The sequence below is a fragment of the Amblyomma mixtum genome, chromosome 5 (genome assembly GCF_055824585.1).
Source record: "Amblyomma mixtum isolate Tamu chromosome 5, ASM5582458v1, whole genome shotgun sequence".
NCBI classification, from domain to species: Eukaryota; Metazoa; Arthropoda; class Arachnida; order Ixodida; family Ixodidae; genus Amblyomma; species Amblyomma mixtum.
Window position 1 is genome coordinate 147,854,416 of NC_143016.1, and position 24,824 is coordinate 147,879,239.

Here is a 24,824-nt window from a genome sequence, read left to right on the forward strand (position 1 = left end):
ACACGCACACGCACACGCACACGCACACGCACACATACACACACACACAAGCACGCACGCGCACACCACACATACACGCGCACGCGCACACAAACACGCAGACACACACACACGCACACAGACGGATCTTTGCTCAAGTCGTTTCCGTGGATATAAGGTGTTCATTGCTGAGCAGACTGAGGCTTTCTCCACCCCCCCCCCCCCCCCCCCCCCCCCGCCTGGTTCAAGTAATTTTGACCATATTTTCTTGTAAAACACGCGCCCTTTAGCTAAGTGCACTTGGAACAGATTGCTCTACGCTATATATGCACCGCCGCCGCGGAGGCTCAGTGGCTATGGTGCTCGGCTGCTTTCCCGAAAGACGCGGGTTCGATCCCGGCCGCGGCGGTTGAATTTCTTTGGAGGAGAAATTCGAGGCCCGTGTACTGTGCGATGTCAGTGCACGTTAAAGAACCCCAGGTGGTCGAAATTTCCGGAGCCCTCCACTACGGCGTCTCTCATAGCCTTAGTCGCTTTGGGACGTTAAACCCCATAAACCAACCAAACCAGCTATATATGCACCAAGACAAAAGAGGATATTCACCAGCAAATTCACAAACAAATTCACTAGCAAACGCTCAGTAACAAAGATTCGTGAAAAACCGGGAACAAACAGGTACTTATTGCGGTACACGCACAAAATATCCAACGCAAACAAGTTACACGATTCGTTTCAAGGGGGTAAGGAGATCCCTTATCATGAGATGGAGTCGCATTCATCTAGTAGAACGTATATTAATATGATTTATACCTTGTCCGAACAGCCTATTTCCACCCTAATCAAGTGAGTCAGGATGCACCTCAGCGCTGGCGCCGACCAAAAGCTAAACTTGCGGTAAAAAATCGTTGTAATTAGCAATTCACGCTACTCTATAGTGTCTTGCTAGGCTCATAGGCCTCTTTCAAGGTGAAAAAGAAGTGGGGGGGGGGGGGGGGTTAAATGTAGTTAAACGAGTAGACGTGCGGAATCATGCGTTTTGCCTTGTTGGCTAACGTTTTGCTTTGCTTGGTCGCCTGCACGTCTGGCGACAATATTAGTCCTATAGTAGTAGTAGTTGACGAAGACCATGATGTTCAATGCACGGTGGAAGGATATGTTGCAGTTTAACACGAGGCTTGATGGGCTGCGGCGATAGCATATAGTGCTCTCGTGCAATGGCCAGCGAAGCCGATGCGTTCGAGCTGGCGCGGTCTGCGAGTCTCAGTCGCGGCAACATCTGCTTTGTTTATTTATGGTTTGGTCTACGCCACCCTCAAGGTCAATCTTCACAGAGACTCGTTGAGCCGGTTTGACCTCGTGAAGTATTGCTTTCGCATGAAAAGGCAGACATTTGGTAACATTGTGTTTGCACCCCCCTTTAATAAAAAGAAGCCTTTCATGCATCTGGTGGTGAACCTTTCATGCATCTGGTGGTGACCTCAAAGGCTATGGCCAAGGGTCACTGAATTGTAAAAGAAATTTTTACACAGAAATATTTTCTTTTCTATACGCAATGGTTCCCAGAGAAGTGATCTAAAAAAGTGTCTTTTACATCTGGCTAAGTTTCGACGCACGTCGTTCTTTGGTTTGTATGTCCACCAAAGAAAATTATCAACACAAAGAATAAATATCCTGCCTATGCAAGCGTTCTCTGATGAAGATTATATCTTATGGCACCACTGCATGACGCTGGCAGACGCGAGCGCTGATAGCTAACTGTTGCTTGCGCAAACTTTCACCTGAGTTGTTTTCTCTCAAACGGCCCACGTGTGATTTTCGAGAGCCTGTGATGTGTCGGAAAAGACAAAAAAAAAAACATGCTCTTTTAATAGCGGTGAAACTGTATTTCTAAAAACAAATTTCGTATTGAGAATGAAAGGTGGAACGCATGAGCAACTTTTTTAATTTGGTATGGCGGAATACAAGCCACCAACAGAAGCACTCTTAAAAGGCCATGAGCTTCGGGACACTAATTTGTTTGCTTTTAATGCGGTGCCTTAAATGTCCCGTTCAGTGGATAACCAGGAGTAGTTGGCGCCCTTGCCGGAGTGTGAGTAAAAGCCGGGCTGGTCCACAGGGTTGTGACGTTACACGTGGAGCTATGGAGTGAAAAGTGATCACGAGATTAGAGAATGGGTTATTAGAAAGTCGCAAAGTGACTCGAATATTATTGTCACATCTCAGTATATAACGCAGATAAATTGCGCTCAACGGAAAATTGTGCTGATTCGAATCGTACCCCTGGCATTTCGGTTGCGAGTCATACACGCTACGCAGGCCACGCAGATGTGTTCGTATGGGTTGGTTGAAGCGGGGCTTTACATGTGTGTCGTGTGGCCTTTCGCATAGCATGTCTGCATGGGCAAGAGGAGCCGCTGACAGGACCCATTAACGTTACCGCGTCATACCCTCAAACTGCGTATCTTAATTCTCCCATTCATTTTTTTTCTGTATTTACATAAGTTTGCAATATTATGCAATAACATGCTGCCATAGTTATCCTGTTGTGTACTTTAAAGATTTATTGTGATCCCTTGATATTTAAAACAAAAGAAATTTCTTAATATTGCCCCAATTTTTTTGAGTTCAGAACTATTTTCCAGCATATACTATACGTCCTTCTACTAGAGAAACACTTGATGCCACATAGAGGAATAGGAATACGAACACTACTCATATTTAGAACTTTTATCCCTGTCCTGCTTTTCCTTAGCCTGCCTCGATTTCATGTACACCGCTTTACAAAGTCATAATAGCGCAATCGTATTCTTCCCTTCTGTGAGCCAATGCTTGGTTGCCTTCCTCTCTCAGGAGTTTGTGGAGAAGATGTCTGTGAAGCCCATGTTCCAGGACGGCTGCACTAGAGGCAGCTACATCATCACGGCCGACATGGAGCAGTTCATCCCCAAGCATGTCATTGCCACAGCCACCGGAACTGATGCACAGACTCAGAAACTGACTCCGTGAGTACAGGCGCCATGTTTGCTTTGAATGGCAGCAGACGGCAATGAAATGCGCACAAGGATTTCTGTTCTTTATAAAGCACAGCACTACATACCGGCTGCGAATTCGCCAAATGCAGCGACTACAGCTATCTCTTGTCAACGTACAACGCTGACGTAGCACATAGAAATGTCATAATCTTGGCCAAATATAAAACACACCAAACACATCGTTCATGTAAAAAAGTGCTCGTGCCACTTACTAGCTTCGCAGCACTGAACGAGCCTAATACTCACAGGCCTCTACGAAGACGGAAACATTACATTCACTTCGTCGGTCGAGTGCTATACTGCGTCCTCCGCGGTTTTACGGATCGCTTGCGAGCTATCACTAAATTCACGATGACGAGACTGAATCACAGTAGCAGACAGTGTTACAGCGCTGCCATCGTCAATCCTTCCGTCGTCCTGAGAGCAGCGGCTTCGAGAGTCCCCACTCACCCTGCAGTGCTGGTAACCGTTCGGACAGAAAGTCTCCGAAAGTTCGTGTCACAGTGGCTGCCAGAACATGCTGGATTGGTTTGCAGAGAACAGGAGCTAAAAGTGTTTGGCAGGACGGTTATAACTCTTGTCTCACTAAAGGCTTTTGCGACAGCTGCTTGCGAGACCCCTTGGGCCACAAGACTCGTCTATACACGGCCTTGGCGAACTCAAAAAGCGTGCCAGTGGTTCGTGGAGTGCAGAACGATACCAGTTGCGTTGAGCATTAGCGAAACTCCTCCCGCCGTGACATGGCCTTTCCTGCGGAAGGCATAGAGCGACTGCTGAAGCTGATAACCTTCGCTTTCCCTGTCGGCTATCGAAATGTAAGAAAATATATGAGGTGCACTTAAGTCTCCTTACATGAGCAAATGCCAAAGTTGTATGCTGTGCGCCACTTGCGCCATCTGCTGGGCGAGTGCCGTAGATTGCGAGAGGGGTTTTCAGTGGGTGCCACATGATGGCGCTACGACGAAGGAAATTTACCACTTAATTGCAACATCTGTGATTAACATGCTCATAATTACGCTTATAGTCAACAGTACCCATCTCAAAGATACGTTTTCAAAAACTGTGCATTCACTAGAGGCGCCTTGATTCAGCTGCACACGTATTTAAGCCACGCAAAGTGTACAAGGTGCTATGTTATGGCGATATTGTTATCAGTTCGAGGGGGCAGTCGTATTCCTTGAAACGGTTCTTAGTTTCTCATGTGAGTGGAACGCATGTCCGCTGCTGATATTTGAGAGTGGAGTGCAGCACATAATCTGTTTGGGACCTATTGTAAACTGTCAAAACAGCCATTACAGAACAAACAAGTCTCTGGCCGAGTGGCAGCGCGCCCGTCTCGCACGCCGGCCTCCCTGGTTCTATTCCCCACCTAACCAAAATTTTCGTTAATTATTACTTTAATTACCATAGTGCGGATAGTTTTCCGGACAGCCTTTGTCTTCAACTTTCGCCCATGCCACTGCGGGTGGTGGTGGCTGTGAAAAAACTACGACGGAACACGAGCTACGCTTGCACAAGCACTAGGTGGAGGTCCATACTTTGAGACCCCAGTGGCGGGGGCCGGTGCTCAGGTGTGCGCGACTAAGGCTTGTTGGGGCATGTAAGTCGTGGCTGTCGGGCAGGATCTCCTCCCGGGATGGTTTGGGTATGGGTGGAATAGCCGGGTTGGAGGGGCAGGCCCACACCACGTGACAGGTGTCCGAAGACGCCGCTCTACAGTGCGGGCGGCTGCCGCTAAAGGAGGGCTCAGAATCTTGTAGTGTTGCCGGGCGCAGCAATTTATTGGTGAGAAGGCGGAGAAGGAGCCGCTCATCCGCCTTCTTCAGGCATTTACATGGGCAGGGGTAAAGGGAGATGGCTATCTTGATAATAGGTTGTAATTTCTTTGAAGGTATAGAGCGGAATAAAATCGGGTTCCTGATCGAGTGGGGAGAAAAAAAGAGCTCGGTAGGAGAGCGCGCGGGCGGCTGCGTCTGCTGCCTCGTCTCCTGCCAATCCTTGATGAGCAGGGCCCATATAAGGTAACGGTGTGCGGGGTCCGTATCCCGCATGCAATTCTGGCAGATTCGATAAGCTGGGAAGGGAGTGCAGCCTTCTTCGACGTTCCGACAGGCCCTCGCGAGTTGGTTATTTTGAATTCTGGATCGGAATTTCAGGCCGCCAGAGCAATCACGACCTCTTCTGCGTGTGTTGCACTGCGGGCTGTCAAGGTGAGGCCGTTAACTGTGTTGCTGTTGTGAACTACCGCGGCCGTGGTGCAGGCCGGAGGCGTTCACGCAGTATACACCTGTTTTGTTGCCATAATGTCTGTCTAGGGCTTCCGCTCGTACCCTGCGCCGACCATTATGATGCTCGTAAGACATGTTGGCTGGAAGAGGGTGCACATGGAGGGCGCGTCTACACAGCATGAGAATGGTATGCTGGATATGGAGTCGAGCAAGAAGGAGGCGACCCGAATCCGTTCGCGTCACGCGCGTGTACTCGTTTGTAAGGTGCGCCTCCCGGTGCTCCCAAAAGTATTCACCACCCCAAAGGCCATAAGCCGGCTGCTTGAAGTAGTGATGGGGAGATCCAGAGAACACTTAATTTTGCGAAGGATGACCTACAAGGCATCCTCTTCTTGTTTTCGTAGATGGAGATAAGAAGCCGAAAAGAGAATGCGAGTGGTCACGAAAGCGTTTGCCATTCGCAAGGCATCCTTACTTCGTAACCCTTCCCCCCCCCCCCCCCCCCCCCCCCCCCCCCCTTGGCCAGTCTAGCGTCCGGTCGTCTGTGTTTTGGTCGTAGAGTACGAGTAACTGTATCTCGCCAGTTTCGCGTGTGAGACTACTCTCAAGGGAAAGAGAGATTTCAGTTGTGCACTTTGTTGAGGGGCAGAAGTGCACAAATTTCGATTCTTGAGGGTAACATTGAAGACCGCAGCAGCGGGCGTAGCGGTGTTCTATCATCACCGCTGTTTGCAGGATGGTTTCAATGTCCCCTATGCTGCTCTGCGTGGCCCACAGGGTGATGTCATCGGCGTACAGTGCGTTCTGCAGGCCGGCAACATCACCCAGCTGGGCCGGCAGATGCATCATAGCCAGATTGAAGAGCAGTGGAGGAAGTACCGCGCCTCCGGGGTCCCCCACGTGCCGAGTTGGTAAGGACCATGCTCTCTGTCTGATGAGGATGTAGGATTGACGATCCGTTAGAAATTAGCGTATGTATCGGAATGTGTTCAGACCACAGTACGTCTGGCGTAGTATGATCTCTTGTGTTACATTGTCAAATGCCCCTTGAGAATCCAAAGCGAGTGCTACCTGGTCATTGGGGGGGGGATTCGAGTGGGTCATGGACTTCCTGATTGAGTTGCTGGAGGACATCCTGTGCGGACCTCTGTGGGCGGAACCCGAACATGGTGCTGGGAGAGACATGTTTGTGTTCAAGATATGCAGATAAGCGATCCGACCCCATTGTCTCCATTAGTTTGCCGGCACAAGAGGTGAGAAAAAGATGGGGCGGAGGTTATTCCAAGTCGGGCAGGTTTGTCAAAAGCTTAAAGGTGACCTTATGCCTTCCCGGCGCAGAGTCCCGCTTCATTTTGGCAACAGCCGCCCGCAGGTCATGGATCTGGAAAGGTTGATCCAGCTCCATGTTCTCTCAGCGTGCATACGAGTACGCATATCCACGGGGTCTTGGGCTGTATACAGATACTGGTCCCGAAGTTTCTGTGCCAGGGAAAGCGTGCATGGCTCGCTGCAAATGCTTTTGTGTTTCGGTTCGGGTTGGGTCGATTAAGGCTCGAAAGGAAGGCCATGTGTTGGGACTGGACATTTGTCGCACGGCCGTGTTGCTTCTATCCACCTAGTTGTAGTAGGAGAGTTGGCCACCTCGTACACTGCTGCTTTCTGGGTGAGCTCGGTAATTTGAACTTTAAGCTTTCTATTGCGCTTCTGGCGTCTTCAATGGCGGACGAGGCTGCGACGGGCTTCCCAGAGTTGTAGAAGGTCCATGACCGTCCGTAACCGCCACGTCTGTGACCGCCTCTGAGAGCTGGATGTGTGTTTCATGCGAGCGGAGGTGTGCCAGCAGAGGTTGAGACCATGCTGGGTAGCCTTACTCGAAAATGAGGGGGTTATTGTTGTATCGTAAGAAAGGTTAATTAGAAATTAAGAAACAGCACACGCAGCATACAGTCGAGCCCATCTGTAATCTCTCTACTTCCTCCTCTTCTCTCGTGCGTGCGAGGGCGTGCAGCGCACCTGCCACACTTCGTCTTCATCACAGTTATCAAGTGAGTCAACATTTTCCCTTAATTTCGTCCAATCTATGATACGGACTTGTGTTCTGGGACGCTTGAGGGAGCGTGTGCGTAGTGTAGTGTTAAGGATGCAGTGGATGCTACCGATAGTCTTCTCGTTGCTGAGTTAGTCTGCGTGTCGTATCTAGCGAGTGAAGATTAAGTCCGGACACGTATCCGTGTCACGGAGTTTCCTAGCCGGGTTGGGTGGGCGGAATCCGTGTGGAGGGTGAGGCCCTATGTGAACGCAAGCTGCGCCAGCTTACGTCTGGGCGACTCTTTGCGATACCCCCCCGCTGACTAGGGGATCGTGGCCCGCTACTCTTAGCGCGTGGCTGAAGAGGTCCACTCGCTTGAGTTTGGGAGAGCACCGTTGGGATAGTCACCGTTACATAGGAATACTCGAGCTGGGGGTCGAGATCCACTAAGTTTGCTGTGTAGGCAACATTTTCCCTGAATTCCCTGGACGCCACACTTTCAAATTACACGACGTTCCTATTGGAACGTCGTGTAATTTGAAAGTGTGGCGCCCAGGCCTGGCTCCTGGAGGGCAACCACGGCTGGTAGAGACTCGAAGGTTTCAATGTAGAGGTGGAAATTGGCCCGCTTAGTGCGGTCCTTACAGCCTCTACACTCCCATTGTGTTAGTGAAGTTGACTTGACCGAAGTGGAGGTGAGGGAACACCTTTGATTAAGGCGTCTCACCATGATATAAAATTTTTAGGGCGGAGGAAGGGGGTGTGGCTTCCCCAGAGCCAGCTGCCTGCGCCACCAAGGGGTGCTGACGGAACGAGAAGGGCAGCGGTCCTCATTGTCCGAAACAGTGTTCAGAGAGGTGAATTTTGATGGACGGGATACGTCCCTAATGGGCGCCGTCAGATGGAGGAGGCGGAGGTTGTCCGACATGTGTTTTGAGACCACCGCGGTGACGGAAGTTGTGACCTTAAAGATGTTGTCCATGGTGGTCTCGATCAGAGATCGCAATCTTGAGGTTAAAAGTATCGCCATCGAGCAGATTCATTCATTCATTCATTCATTCATTCATTCATTCATTCATTCATTCATTCATTCATTCATTCATTCATTCATTCATTCATTCATTCATTCATTCATTCATTCATTCATTCATTCCATTTATTTCTACTCTTGCCATACAAATCATCAAAACACTGACGGAACCCATAGCCAGAGGCTAGTGTGGGGTTCAGAAACAAAATACATGATGGCAATGACACAGCACTTATATAAAATGAAAAGCACAAAATCACAGCGAAAGACCAAAATGCATCATACAACGAGGAAAAAATAAAATAATGGGCATTTTACAGCAGAATGAATAAAAATATGTCATGAACAACATGGTACAGCCGACACAAACCGAAAAGGACTGTCACATATGTCGAATAAGGCTCATAAAGTATGTTCGTAATGCTCTATTTGTTTCATGGGGCTGTTTTATTTCTGGGGGTAAAGCATTCCAAACCTTGACTCCTGAAAAGAGCATCAATCTTTCGCTGTAGATGTTATTATTCGGTGGCAGATTACAGTTACTATGTGTAAGGTTTCTTGTAAGTCGAGAAGAAGAGCGAAACAGGGAGGCATTGACAGGTTGATTATGTTTTACTATGTTGTTTAATCACACCGTTATCTTTAAAAAGAGCAAAAGGTCAAAAGGCAGGATATTTAATAACTGGAAAAGTGGTTTACTTGGCTCGGTATACTTGCTTTGTGTTATAATTCGGATAGCCCGTTTTTGTAAACGCCGGATAGGATCAAGGTAAGTGTTGTATGTCAAACCCCATGATTCTACACAGTATGTTAAATGAATATTAATAAGTGCAAAATAAAGGGTACGCAGTGTTTGTGGGTTAAAACAATCGCGGGACTGTAATAAGGCATAACAGCCAGAAACCAACTTCGAACAGATGGCGTTAATCTGATCTTTGCAGCGAAGATGTTCGCCTAGAATGACTTCAATATACTTAAATGAGTGTGTTCGTTCAAGTGAGTGGTCATTATAAAAATGTTAATTTGGTTGTTACCAATTACTTTTCCTCTTGAGCTAAATACTATATATTTGGTTTCGCTTGAATTAATTGTTAGCTTGTTGGTAAAAAAACAGCTTGAAATTTTTTCCAATTCAATGTTCGTTTTTGCTTCTAGATCCTCATGGTTGTCAGCTGTAACTATCATCGCAGTGTCATCTGCATACATTAAAATATCAGAGCAACTTAGGACCTTCGGCGAATCATTCAAATATAACGAAAATAACATGGGCCCTAAAACAGATCCTTGAGGAACCCCGGTCTTCATGGCATGATATAATGTTATTCATAATTATAGCTTGTTGACAGCGTGTTCAGATGGCTGTCACGAGGGCACGCGACAGCTCCGCTCCGGTCGAAATTCCGTGGCTCCAGCCAAAAGTTGGCGGAGCCGATGCGCTGCAGGTCCTCTCGCTCCGCACGCTCACACCGCCCCCTACGCCACTGCAGACAGCCCGTCGACCATTTCCGTCCTCGGCACTCATGAGCTAGGAAGGGCTTTCGCCTTAAAACACCGTCGCAGTTAACTGCCACGCCACACCAGAGGGGAGTTTCTCGTCCACTTCCGTCACCTTGCATCAGGAATTACGCGAAATCAATGGAAAGTTTAGGGGTGAATATCGGAAAGCGCATGCCCTAGAGGAATTCTACCGAATGAAGTAGTTATGAATGCGGCCACCGCTGTTTTCGCTATAAAGATTCGCTCTAGCCTCAGTGGCTAAGAAGTTTATTATGGTGGTGCAAATCATCCGTGGGCAGAGTTGTAGGGAGGATATTACAAAGGGAAAAATGGGGATAATGGTTAAGGGAGCATGGTATCATTGCAAGAAAAGCAGGTAAACACAGCATGAAAAAAATTTCTTCAAGTCAGAAGCAGTACAGAGAAGCGTCATTTCTTCAAGTCAGAAACAATACAGAGAAGCGTCAAGACGAACGAGCAAATTGTTACAGACGGAAAAATAAGCAATACAAAAATACACTGCGGAGCGCAATACATGCTAACAGACTGGTGACACGCTTTTACAAAGATGATTTTTAAGCACAGTCTTGAATTCCTTGTCACACGTGTACATTACGGCCAGAGGCAGTATGTTCCGTTCATTAATGTTTCGGCGAAAGAAAGACGATTATGACACTTTTGTTGGGCAGGAAATTTCGCATATTTTTCTGCAATGGTCATGTCTTTGTGATGAGAAGGTAGGTGGTTTTAGGAAAACGGTAGCGGTTGATAGTGATATGACTGCGCTCAATTTAGTTTAACAGTAAGCACCTAGCTACGCTATGGCGGATATCAAGCGTGTCCCAGCTGAGCATTTTCTTCAGTGTGGTGACGCTTGTGTTAATCAGAGAGAGTTTTTTTACTAATTGAGCTACATTTTTTGGACAACTTTAAACTTAATAGCGAGGGTTACAGACTCGGAGCCCCCTACCGAAGCTCACATTATAACATAGGCATACATCAAAAAGTATAAAACCTGTTTGACTTCATGCGATGCTTTCCTGGTTTCTTCGCAAAAAGTTAAGTACGCGGCTACCTGTTACCGTTACGTGTTATGTTTACGTGTCTATTCCAGGTTAGGTTCAAAGGAAATACAGCTCCCATGTATTTTGCTTCCTCAGTTATTGCTCTTTGCTGACAATTTAAAGAGTAGTCGTTTCCTATGGTCTCGCATTGGATTTCCAACATTATGGTATGTGGCAAGACGTGGGAATATTTATTGTTAATTGCCATTTACGGCACCATGAAGCTACGCGGTGTCTACGTGACTATTAATGTCTCCATAAATCACGCAGTAATTGGCTCATAATCTAATCTTGGATCTGACGCGCAAGTTATTCACTATATTTCAGTTAATTCGGTGCCTAACGGTATTCATAAGGAAATAACGCGTGTTGGCAATACTTTGTAACTAAATAAACATAGCGCAGGAACAAAAACACGACGACGAAGAGGTGGGACAAGTCTGTAGCATTGCTACAGATGGCCATCTGGCTAGAAATTGTAAAAAATGCGACGCGGAGCCGCCTTACCATCCCTTGTTCGATAAGGCCTTCACTTTGTATCGATACCGCAATGATCTGAGAAGGGAAATTATGGAAGCTGAGGAGATAGCTCGGGCTGGGGATAAATGTGTCAATAGGCCGTGTGTGGCGTTATCAAGGAAAGAGCTTGATATCTGGTCTGAGCACGTGGCTTGGCTATTTGTCAGCAACTTCTACGTGATTTGTTTTGTTTATTCCCTTCCGCTAGTCCAGAAGGGTATATATGCTTCTTTTCCGCAATAAGCGCTGTGTTGGAAGTAGTGCTTGTCCCGTGTCGTCGTCGTCGTCATGTTTTTGTTCCTGCGCTATGTTTTTTTGGTTACAATGCCTAACGGTGACGGTTATCAAATCTCAGTTTGTGTGCCCCTGGTCACGTAAAGTATATGCAAAAGTGGTTTTCAAGCTTGACTCAATGGCTAATTCTAAGAAATCTGAGCTTAATTTTGAACACATTGTATATCTATCTGTGAATGAAATCACGCAATCCGCGCAAGTATGATAGGGAAACCACACACGGCATTCACCAAATGTAAAATTTTCTGTCTTTTGATATATTTATAACTTGCTGCACTTTTTCTCCAAGGAGAGAGCCTTGTTTCGACAATTACCATTTGGTTTTAAGGCGTGCAGTTTTTACCCAAACAGTCTCTTAATGCTACATCTGTTTGTGAGAGATTGCATATCATGGCACTGTAAGGTAATGTAACAAGGCGTCCACTAATTCAGTAAATGAAAGTACCGTTTTCTATGGTCCTTTCTGCTGTAGCAATGCGCATCGCAAACAGAGATGCCTCTGCAGAAATCTTTTCCTTCGCAGCCTGAAGGTGAAATAAAAAGTGTGGTTCTGTTTTAGCAAAAAGCTTTTACTTTTGTTTTAGCAGCACAGTTATGCAAGCCAGCCGTCGTTACTCCGCCTTCCTATGTGAAGGGTCTTCTTTCTTGTTATCTTTAACTGAACGTGTTATAAAATTGAGTTCTAAGTCACACATTTCATTGCTCCTTAAATCACAAAGATAAGAGCAATATGCTGTCATTTAGAGCTTCACTTTCCAGTTTTGAACAGCAAAATGGGCTGAAGACTATTTTAGACGTGGTAAGGCATGATTCGGTGGTGTTTTTTAGTCATTTAACTTTTTCTTTTTCTAAAAGAGCTGTGGTGTCTTATGTGCACAGCTGGCCAGTGCTGTCCTAAACAACGAGAAGCGTCCAATAAAGCTACATTTCTAGGCACTCTGTGCATCGCTACCTTTATGTCATTGTTGTCGTGAACTTCTTCATTTCTTGATAACAGTGAACAGATACTGCTCTCCCTCCAAAATACAGGGTGTTTCGAATTATTCATTACAGATTTTCTTCGAGAATACGCGAAATATTAGCCTGTACGGTCTCTGCAGGCTAATTATACGGTGTGGCGGACATTTTTTACGTTAAGCACTGCAACAAAAACACGAGTATGCATCTAAAATAAGCTGATCAACTTCTTTATTTTTGGCTTCAAGGCACAAGATTATATTCAGAAATTGAAGGCCTCCGACATAGAAGGGGAACCCAGATTATAAAACTTCTCAGTCAGGATTGTGCTTCGCGATGTGGAGCCTAGAAAATGAGCGTTTGGCAGCTCGTTTAGTTGGCTTTCCCGCGTAGCGTGTTGATGTGGCGTCGCTGGACGTGGAATCATGCCAACATTATCTACGTACTAAGAGAAGTAAACTGCGGCTGGATTTTTCATTCATCTAACGCGTATTTTCTCAACATGCAACGTGGAAAAGCCAACTTGAAGAGATTTCAAAAGACTTTTTTGGACGTTATCTCAGAGCATAATGAATATTATGATTTTTCAAAAAAGGCGCTCACCTTGGATTTTGAGAGGGTTAAGTTTCGAAATATAGCATTTCATCCTAAATTGTAAATTTAAAAGGTAATGAGCTAACTTTAATTAATTATTAGCCTTTTCATTGCACTTCATCATACAAATAATGTCCCCCTTCGCATAAAATAAAACTACAGACACCGCGCCAAAATATCTTTCACGGCTTTTTAAAGAAGAATCTGTATTGCAAAATTTGAAACATCTTGTATATACTGTACAACCCACGGGTGCGAGCAAGCAACATTCCTGACGAAATTTTAACTAGCGGGGAGCATCAGTGTGCTCACCGCTTTCACAAGAGGTCTTGTCTTTATCTGGGGCGAAGCGCTCATGACTGGCACACCCTGCCCATGGCGAAACCCCCTCCAGTGATGACCACTTTGTCCACACGAAGACAACTGCCCTTGTTGAAATGTTGGCTAAGCACCTGATGCTCGCTTTCTCTTGTTTACTTTGTGTTGTCAAGAAATTCATCTCCTTGCTCTAAATTTGCCACAGCGTTATAACTAGTTATGTATTACTGGCTGTTTGGATTGGCGCCATCGCTGTCTCTTAAATGGCGCCCATCATTCGAACAGACACAAGTTGTGCCTGCTGCTCCTCCTGTTGACGCTGGCGGTCTTCCTGCTCCTCGTCTACTCGCTGCCGGACAACAGGGAAGTGCTGGTGACTGTCAACACCACCAGCGGCATGGTGCAGGGCTTCAAGGTCGCCTTCGAAAAAAGGCAAGGAACCGCGGCCGCCTTCGACACTTCCATTTATTTTGTCAGCAGACGGCAAGCCTCCACTTCCGTTCCGTTTTCTTACAGTAAAATGCAGAAAAAGATTCCAATAAGCAACACACCTTAAGGTTAGGCTGCCGTATTTTGACCCAAGCCAGAAAAAGAAAAAAAAGCTTTCATATACTGTAATATTGAATCAGCGTCAAATGTTCAGCTGTCATTTTGTTTTTAACTAGCGCACGAGAAGGAAACGAGGACTGAAAGAAGACACACACCACAAAGCGCCGTAGAGGGAAAGAGCCCGAAGAACTGGTAATGAATGTGCTCAGGACGAACTGGCGGGCTAGTTGGTTACACATCTCAAAAATTTTAACGAGCGCACGAGAATGAAACGAGGACTGTAGAGGGAAAGATGGTGTAACCAACTAGCCCGCCAGTTCGTCCTGAGCAAATTCATTACCAGTTCTTCGGGCCCTTTCCCTCTACAGTCCTCGTTTCATTCTCGTGCGCTCGTTAAAATTTTTGAGATGCGTAACCAACTAGCCCGCCAGTTCGTCCTGAGCAAATTCATTGTCATTTTGTGTATAGTGGTCATGAGGTCAATATATTCTAAGGGGGCTGTGTGTAAGGGCTTTTTCGGTAATGTGACCTCTTGGTTGTGGTAATCACAGCTAGGTCACGTGAAGAATTTATGAATTAGTAGTGGCAATGGCTTCCGATACAATTCGTTTCAAACAACTCGATGTCTGCAGAAGAAGCCAGTAACAGCTCATGCTGCAGAATTGCCCACGACGGCTTTTGCAGTACATCTCTAAAAGCAGATAAAACAACTGATTGGAGTCAGTGTCGTGTGAACAGGAGCACCCGATTTTCTGTTTTTCAAGGCCCTCTTAGCGCTTTGGATCTCACGTGGACTCATAAGTGTGATGCGAGATGCACTTTTGACTCCATGCAATTCTTTCGCCAATCATCACGTGAGACGAGCGATTACATAGTGCATGGTTACAGCCTGCACTTTTACTGCGGGTGAAAGATAGCAATTATACTTGGTTTAGCACCTAAAGCTTTACATAATCGTGCGCACTCTATTTGTCGCCTCATTGTGCACGTAGGAGTGATGTGCGTAGCACGGCAGCAGATAGAAAGAAGACAGCTATTTAGAATTTTTGGGTGCCTTCTAAGCAATTTTCCCATTCACGCCCCAGGAGCGGCGGCAGGAGTGAGCGTCATTCACCACGTGATAATTGATTATCTTGACTCGATGCGCTCTAGCAGCTTGCGCTTTTACCTCACCGAATTTAACTTTCGTATACTCGCACCGTGGCCTCCACAGAACCGTGTACGCTTTCCTGGGCATCCCCTTCGGCAAGAGCCCCACTGCCATGGCGCGATTTCTGCGACCACAGCCGTTGACACCGCGAGAAGAAGTGATAGACGCGACAAAAGTGCCGAAGCTCTGCATCCAGGCCAGGCCTTCGACAGGCCCTGATGACCTTTCTTGGAACGACACCGTCGAAGATTGCCTCAGTCTGAACGTGTGGACGCCCGTGCAACCTGGTAAAACTATGGTACGAGCCCCCAATCTAGCGCGTCAATTCTGTTTTTTTTTTTTCGTTTGAGCTTGCTACAGCTTGTGTGTATGAGAAAGGCTGGCTCTTGTTTTTTAAGGACCTGAACGATAATTCTCGTAGTCCCTTGCAGATCCTCATACATGAATTATTCGTTTCGTTCTTTACATGGTTGCTAGCTAACTCATTATAACTTGCCGCCTGAATACAGGACTCGTAATTGTGACGGCGAATTTGGTTAGAACTCCGGATGTTAGTCAAATGCTCGCAAATATTACTGTCTCCGCACTAAAACTTTCAGGGGAGAAGCCTTGTTTACTCAAGCCGATGTAGATAAGTATACCCTGTTTCAGCTTAGATAGTCACCATGTTCCCTGGCTGATGATGGGCAGAGAGAGAGCAAGGAATTTTAATGTGAATAAAAGGAGTAGAGGTCGGCCGGTGGTAATATGGCCCTGGCCTGCTACTCCACACAAGGGAAAGGGAAGGGGCGGAAAGGGAAAGTGCGAATGAAAGTTGATGATGACACACACACACACACACACACACACACACACACACACACACACACACACACACACACACACACACACACACACACACACACACACACACACACACACACACACACACACACACACACACACGCACACACACGCACGCACACACACACGCACACACACGCGCACACACACACACACACACACACGCACGCACGCACGCACGGACTGGCTGGCTGGCTGGCACTCGCATCGCGGTGAGTAGACGCACGTGAAACTCGTGTCTTCAACACACACACCGACACATGTAATTAAGACATACTGGAGTAGGGGCTCCATGACAACACAAATGTAAACCATGTAAACTGTGTTAACCATGCAGGTAATGCACAGGCGGTCAGAGACGGGTATCCAGGCCTGTTTCACACAAAAACTTGAGTCACACACCACCAATCAGAACGTTCCGCCCTGGTGCCCAAAAAAGTTTCTTCAGAAAGAGGGCGAGAGTCCAGTTGTTTGGCGGTTGCTTGTAATGCTCTCCTCTCATCACTATAGTTCGGGCACTCGCAAATATGGTGCCCATCTTTGCGAGAGTCTAGAGTGTGGCGCTGTACGCAATTTGGGTTAGTTTCTATTCCGATCTTGTGAAGGTAGTGTTTGGTGTAGGCAACATTTTAGGCCCGAAATCGAAATTGGCCTCAAGATCATGGTCTCTCTACAGCGTATTTAGAGCACAGCAAACGATAAAGAAGACGACGGACAAACCCATGCTCTCAGTCAGTAGCGAAGCGAACAGATCATGGGCGACGATCAAAGACAGTAGAAAAGACTGCTTTTGTCTTGTCCATACGCTCTCGCTTCGTTACGGATCTGGTCATTTCAAAAGTGATTTTCCCGCTATCTCAACTTTCTGTACTGCGTTCGATCAAATCTGCAGGCGTACACAGTGACCAATATCGCGAGTCTTAATTCAAGTCAGCACAGCCCCATAATATTGAAGAACTTTGTAGGGCGGCTTAAGTAAGGGTCGCTTGACTAGCTTCATTTATGTACAATGCTTTTTATTCATTGGCGCTAAGCTTATAGTATGTAAACCTCATCCGGGAAAATCGTGTTTGCAATGTTACCTGCTTCAGGGCTTTCCGTCTAGTATATGACATTGCCGTCGCTGTTCAGGAATGTTGTAGCCGTCCTCAAATTAGTGCCAAATAAACAGTTATTAGCTCGTTCTGAGGTCTGTGATCTGGAAAATCTGCTCTGTCTATGAATATGATCACAGTAGACGGGATGTAGCTGGTGTCGGAGTAAGCATTACCATAAGGAGGAGGCAGCTGTCTTGCTCTCTGTGGTAGTTTTGACTTCATTTTGGAGGACGAAAATTCTTGAAGATATTTCCGTGCCACTACAACTACCACACCGTCTATTTATTTATTTATTTATTACCGTTGCTTCTTTTCTGCACTAAAATATGCAACTGTCAAGCTTAAAAGCTCTGAACTGCTCGACCGTCTACAATCGTCAGAAAACACATTCTTCCCTCTGCCGGTTGCATGTCTTTGCGAACACATCACTCTGCAGCAGAATTTGAGTGTTAGACAAGGCAAATATGCGCATTATAGAACACACTGCTAAACTTTCTCCGCCACTGGAAACAGAGCGTGTTATCGAGAGGGTAAGACACACTAAACTTGCGCACTCCCCGTAGGTCTTCCGTTAGACGGCTTCAAGTAGCGAAAAAGGTGAAAATAAAATCTATTCAAAGCGGACAGCGGCGAAACAGCGTCATGGCGCATGCAGGAAAACTCTCGCACAGTTCTCTTTGTTCTCCACGGCCGGGATTTCAAGTGGTCCCGCGAGTACGATGCAGTGGCGCTGTCTGCGCTCGGAGACCTGCTGGTTGTCGTGCCCAATTACAGGCTGCATTTACTAGGGTTTCTCAGCAACGGCACCGACTTCGCTCCTGGGAACCTGGCGCTCCACGACCAGATACAGGTAAAAATTTCTGTGCATTAGCTTCCGAATGCGCTTCTTCCGGGCATGGACGTCTCTGAGACGCTTTGATACAGACTAAGACGTACGTGAACTTTTGTAGTTGTTTCTAGTCGTTCTCGTAGCGAAAGCTACACTACGCTAACAGAAGTGCATTTCGCGATGCCTGCCAAAGGCCACTACTGCGCATGCGCCGCTACCAAGGCAACTAGTACGATTGTAATCATGGCACCGCTGCCGCTGCGCCGCACTGCGCATGCGCAGAGTCGCGCCGCTCAGCTAGGATATAAGACGGAAGCGATGCGCTCGCTCCTCAGACGTGCACCATAAAAGAAGGTAAGCGGCCGTGCTTGTCAAGGCACCAGGACAGGCTGCGTGAAATTGAGTCTTCTGATGCAGAAGATGTCGCCTGGTACAAGGCCGCCGACAGCATGAAAAGTAGGCGAGAAAGGCTAAGCCGGCGGCCGAGACGCCCGAAGAATGAAAGGAACGTCTCGCGAAGAGACGCCGCCAAGCTGCTGAACGACAACGACGGCATGTCGCCACCGAAATGTCATTAGACAAAGCTGCTTTCGCTACGTATATCTTGGCCTAGCTGAGCTAAGCCACAGCTAATTTTGCTAAGCTCTTCTCTGATTTCATCACGGTTCTAATGTGGAACACCGAATAGCGCTCATGGTCGTCATCCTGAACACAATAGCGCCGCACTCTGCCCTTCACCTCTGTCAAACTGCAGGCACTGAGATGGACGGTGGACAACGCAGAGCAGTTCGGTGGGAACCACTCGTCCATCGTCATCTTAGGCCACGGTTCCGGCGCGGTGTCACTGGGCCTGCACCTACTCTCGCCCATAGGGGAGCAAGATCTGCGGCCCATCACCCGACTGGCTTTCATGAGCGGATCGCCCCTGCAGCCTTTGGCCCCCACCAGCGAGGTCGCTGTGGTCGCCGCCGAACTGGGCTGCAACGGGGTGCGCTTACCACTCTGTCGCTGATGCTACGGTGCTGTCTGGATTGTCACTGATGCTTTTTGCGCGCATTATGCAGACCCGGCCGGAGGAAGATGCGGAATGGCAGTGGGCGTGCCTGCTAAAGCAGCCGGCCAGTGAGTTCGTCAGGGCGCACGTTTATGCCAGCCTAGCTGCAGGGCCGTCCTTCGACTCCGACTATTTGCCACAGCGGTGGCCACAGCTCAGCGAACGGGTGCTCCGCAAGCAAATCCTGATGGGAAACACTGTCAGCGAAGGAGCCGTCGAGGCAAGATGAGAACTGATCTCGCTGCTTTCAAACAAAAGTAGGGTACAGTTGCATGCCAAAGATGCTATGACGACGACCCCAAAGACATATCCTGCCGTAACTCGGTATTGACGTAATGGGACCAAGTTGTCTGACCAGAACCGGAAATGAACCGGTATTTATGGCCGGAACCGGATAAGAACCAAACCCATGTATATTTCGCCATCTTGGAACGTAAACCGATCCGAAACCACTCCCACAAACACGTGTTACAAGTCAATATATTGTAAAAGAATAATCACTGAACCTTATAGCCGATACGGAAGAGTGAAGTAGAAATGATCAAAATCGTAAATGTAGCAGAGATTGCTAAGATATCAAGCTGGATAACGTGACCCACATTCTCATACTCCATAAGCTCTTTTGCGTTCTGTTTTGCTGGGTCTGCTAGCGCATTAGTATCTTAGGCGGTCATGCGGCAAGCTCAAATTCTATAAAAATTGTATTATGCTGTATTTCATAAAAAGTGCAATGGCGGTGCTCCAAAGGGCCTAAAGAGTTATTTCACACTACCTAGTTGTTAAAGAACAAAAATTCTGGAAATGGCTGTTAATAGAAGTTCGCGACCGCCCTGGGCTGAGCAAGGATCTCGAGGCTCCCAAAAACTCATGTAAAAGCCTCAGCGCCCTTTTCAGGATGGAAAAAGTGGCTGATGTGTGTCACTATCATGAAGCACAGGGTCAGATAATTAAGGGTTTTTGAAGCATACCGGCTTCCCTTAAAAACCTAAAAACATATTCAGTGTCAACAAGTACATGTCCCCTAAAACAAAGGCTGGATAAAACAATGTGTTCTCTGTAAAATAGGGTAAAGTATTTTTTTTCCCCAACGATTCAAGCTTTGTGCATGAGAATAAGATATGGTTTACTGTAAGTTCATCTCCACATGTTTCACAAACAGGTTTCACTTTTCTCAGTAGGAAGTAGCGTGCAAGTTGTGTGTCCTATACGGAGACTGCCGAAGATAACTTCAGCGAAACGTTCTTGGTGTGCGCACGACTTCAGTCCTTCTCTGATGTGCTTTACTGTGTGTAGCTTATTGTTTACTACAATATTTTATTGAGTGCCTGCCATTAATCTCTGAGCTTACACTGTACCAACTTCATGTCATCTTGGTGAAAGGTTAACTTCCCTTATTTCTTAGTTCCGAGCATTTGCAGCACATGCTTTCGCTTTCTAATTGCCAGTGATTGCGATGTGGCTGGAAACCAAGGAAAAGTTTCTCTTCTCTTGCGTTGTGGCTCTAGTTATGTTGTTTATGATGTCTCCAATTGGCGCCGCAACTGCATTTCTATGATGAAATGAAGTGAGTTTACTCAAATAAGTATAAATGACACTGCTCTCAATCTCATCAATTATTTCTTCTATAGTCACAGAGACTGTTCAACACTCAACACTGGAAATGGATGCGCACTGAGGTAGCCGTACTGTTTTTTTCTCGATTGTTTTGAACCACAGTACTTCCGACATAGTGTGCTGGTTTTGATGCATTGATATTATATGTTGTGCATTGTCCGTATTTTTCCGTTAGTGCTAAATGTACTTGTACTACATGCTCATGCGGTATTTGTTTTTTCCAAAACTGTGTTAATGGGAAGTCGCACACAGACGGCAGACAGTACCAATGAATCAGATTTGCGGGCAATATTACGCAGTGTGTCCATTACGCCTAGCTCTTTGCATTTCTCTTTAAAATAGAGAAGTGGTTTGATTGCTTGAGGTCTCTTGGTAAACAGTGTTAGAGATGGGCACTTTGTAACTATTGCGTAACATAAGTCTTTTGGCAGGTAATGGATTTCTATAATGGATGACCATGTGAACGTAGTTCTGTTTGCAAGTGGGGGTTCATTAGTGTCTACATGTAGACTGCTTATGGGCAATGTCTTGTAAGCAGCAGTTGAAAGGCGCAAATATAAATGGTGTACTGGGTCCAGTCATTTCAAGTATGACGTTCATGATGTAACAATAGCGCACAAGGAACACGAGAGACGGAAAGGAAACGACGCAGACAAGCGCTAACTCGCAACTGGGGTTTATTGCTTAAACACGCAGTTTATAGAAGTCACTTTAGAAACACAAAACAAAAAACGGAGCCCCTCCTCGGAAGCCCAAGTCCGAGGAAACAACGGAAACAAACCACGCAGCAAGGCCCATCAAGAATCAGGCGCCACTCACTGCTGTGGAAGAATCAGTTGAAAAATTCGTTATCAAAAAGGATGCCAGTGCAATGCTGAGGCTAAGAAATCGATTTCACAGTCTGCCATGGTAACAGAGGGGTCGTTGATACACAGATTCTGACATTTCCTAATATGATATGCCTCCATTGTCTCGCGTACACGCTGATCGCGATGTATGAAAAGTATGATGGTAGAAGAAAAAACTGGTGTGCAATTTTTCCCCTTTGCTCGTCTTTTTTGCTGCATTCTCGAATGCTCAGGAAAATTCCCGTAATGATATTTTTGGGAATTACTCTTGTGAGTTGTGTGCGACAGAGAACTCTTGTGAGTTCTGTTCACAGAAGTGCAATCCTGTAGAAGGGGCGAAGGCCTCGTCAGGCTTTTTGGCTTTGGCCTCCTCTTAGACACTGTCGGAGGACCAAGCAAAGCAAAGAAAATATTTATTTTCAAAAAGTGGTTACAATTCGCAAGGCGATTACATTGGTCGCAATTCAAAATTTGGGCTCAGCTGTTACAACTTAGGAACGGTGCTCCGCGAGAGTAGAGGTTAACGGCCGTATGTATCCTGCGACTTTGGTAGTCCTGAAGCAGTTTTCTCGCAGTGTATCTTGAGCAAGGGCTTTCTTACTGAGCACAAAGCTACCGTCGACCTCTGATGCAAGCTCACCAAGTTTTCCACGGACAATCCGTACCTTCGAAAACAGTCTTTATTTATCCTGTTTCCCTGAGTACCCTCGATGAGCTGAGTTCCCCACCTCAGTCAAGCCTCCGCTTTCTCCTGGGTAGCAGGAATCCAAAGGTCATTGAGGCATCATTGAGGGAAATGTGCAGTTGCCCTCAGATCGCGAACTCGGCATCGCAAGTGGCGTAGGCCGTTTCGGAATGGAAAGGCTGAAGTGATGCTGAAAACCCTCTGCAAAGAATTCCGACACATAAACCGTGGCGCAGAGATAGCGTTCTTCAAGGAACTATACCGTCGGACGCCTTCTCCCTCTCCGATCGATGCGCAAAATAATTTAGGGAAGTCCACTCACCCGCCTTGGTCTCAAATCCAGCCCTGCCCCGCAACAGACACGATCACATCTCAGTCTTTTTCGAAGTTACAGCGAGTGCTTCTTTCCGTTGTCAAAGACTCGACTAACACCGATCGCCGAGCATCGGATTAACCTATGAGCTCGCTGACCTGTCCGCCAAAGCTCCTGTTGTGCGTAGCTGCGAGTGCCAAGCCATCCGGGACTGGAACAAATGCTTCGTGGCGACCTCATCCAGCCGTCCAAGAGTCTCTATTCGGCATCGGTTATTCGGGTGAGAAAAGAAGGAGCTGTACGGTTAAGCGTCGATTACAGGCGACAGAACAGCATGGCGAAGGAAGACGTCTCCACATGACCGCGGGTCAACGTTATGCTAGATGGACCTGACACGCCAAGTGCTTCTCGTCGATGGACGTGAAGAGCGGATAATGCCAGAGTGAAGGCGGCTAACGAGACCGAGAGAAGACAACCTTCATCAAGCCGGATGGCCTATACGAGTTCAAAGTCATGCTTTCAGTCTTTGTTCCGCATCAGCAATGTTTCAACGATTACTGGTCATGGAGCTGACAGGCCTCAATTGGCAAACCTGCCTACTGTATCTGGGCGACGTTGTGGTCTTCACGACAAGCTTCGACGAACACCCGCAAAGGCGGAGATGTGCTGCTACACCTATTAGTTGATTGCTTTCGGGCAGAATATCAGCAAGGGCACCTTGTGCCCCGACCTGCAGAAGACACGTGTTATTTCCCACTTCCCGCAGAGTGACAAGAAAACCTTCCGTAGATCTCTGGGACTACTTGCGCATTACAGACGGTTTTTTAATAACTTTCACGCATCGCCGAATCTATGACCGAGCTGACAAAGGCGGAAGGGCCGTATAAATGGGAAGCGCAGTAAGCGGTAGTCTTCAAGGCACTATAGCGTCGTTTACAGTCGCTTCCGGTTGCTTGGGCACTTTGACGAAGATTCCGGTACCGAAATTCATAGGGACGTGGGCCTAGGGGCCTTACTTATTCAGAAAAGGGATGCTCTGGTGAAAACCATCGCGTGTGCTAGCCGTTCCCTGCCAAAGGCAGAGACTATGTACTCATCGTCAGAGGGGTGTCCGGTCATTACCTAGGCGACATCGAAGTTCTGCCCGTAGCTGTACGGCCGACTGTTAAATATTGTCACTGATTGTAAGGGATCGTTAGTGTACGCGGGGTCATCGGAACGCGGCTGGGAGCGCTCAAAGCGAAGCGTCTCCTTTCTTGGAACGCGCCCGCTCGCGAACGCGCTGGGAAGAACGGGTGTCCCCCGCCCCGCGGTACCAATGCACGCACGTGCTGGCACGAATGTATATTTGTGTTCGTTTTTATTTTATTTTGTGGTAGAGAGGGTCGTCTAACTTGTAAAAGCCGGAGGGCTGGCCATGCCCTTGAAGAGCCAATCATGTTAATAGTGCAACATGATTGGAAGTTACCGAATGTGGGCTGGGCCTTTAGGGCTTTAAAACCGGGCCCCGGAGCTGGAAGCGAGGTTCTGCGCTAAGGTGAGATGCTATGCATCTTCGGCTATGCCCAGTAGGGGCCTCCCCTAGTATTAGCCAGTTCCGCCTTTTTGTTGTTTGTCCTTTTGCCCTTGTATCTAACTTGTATATTCTGTAAACATTTGTATATATAAATCTTCAGTTATTCCCTTTTTTATCCCTGCGTGTCAACACATCTTGAGGCCGTCTCTGACGGGGCACCCCTGGTGCGAAGATCAAGCTTCAGTCTTGAGAGTTAAACCAAACGTCTCTGGCGGGGCACCTCTGGTGCAAGGGAAGAAAAGAACCTAGAAAATTTACTGGCGCAGTCGGCGAGGATCCTGTGGCCATCGGAAGACGGCGCAGGAAGAAGATTGAACGCAGGGAGAAAGGCGACGATCAGGCAACAGCAGCGTTCGAGAAAGGACCTGCGGAGAGACGGCGGCAAGGATGCAAGGACCACGGCAGTAGTCCAGCGACGCGGGACGGCATACGGTCCAGAAAAGCAGCGCGTCGATAACTTGACGGTCACCGGCGGCGGACCAGCGGCGTGCGACAGCTCATCTCAGCGTCCGGGGAAAGTGGCGGTGGACTCCGACGCCAAGGAGCTGGCAATGCGGATCGACGCATCGAAACCGTGAGTTTCCTTGGTCGCATTGTTCACGTCCCTGTGTTCGAGCCGGTAGGACAGCTGAGGGGTACGGAAGGCGGTATGGAAAGCTATCCAAGCCGGCCCTCACTTGATGTGAAGTACCGAGTAGAACTGGCGAAGGCGCGCTTGGCTTAT

The 24,824-nt window shown here is 47.3% G+C and overlaps 1 protein-coding gene across 1 annotated transcript; it reads left to right on the top strand.

Annotated features, from left to right (window-relative positions):
• Positions 1-2,845: 2,845 nt before the first annotated feature.
• LOC149344108 (cholinesterase-like) lies at positions 2,846-19,293 on the top strand. The gene is made up of 6 exons (XM_089547145.1): positions 2,846-2,982; positions 13,828-13,974; positions 15,305-15,539; positions 17,885-18,031; positions 18,765-18,998; positions 19,075-19,293. The coding sequence occupies exons 1-6, from the start codon at positions 2,846-2,848 to the stop codon at positions 19,291-19,293; spliced, it is 1,119 nt and encodes a 372-aa protein (XP_089403271.1).
• Positions 19,294-24,824: the final 5,531 nt, after the last annotated feature.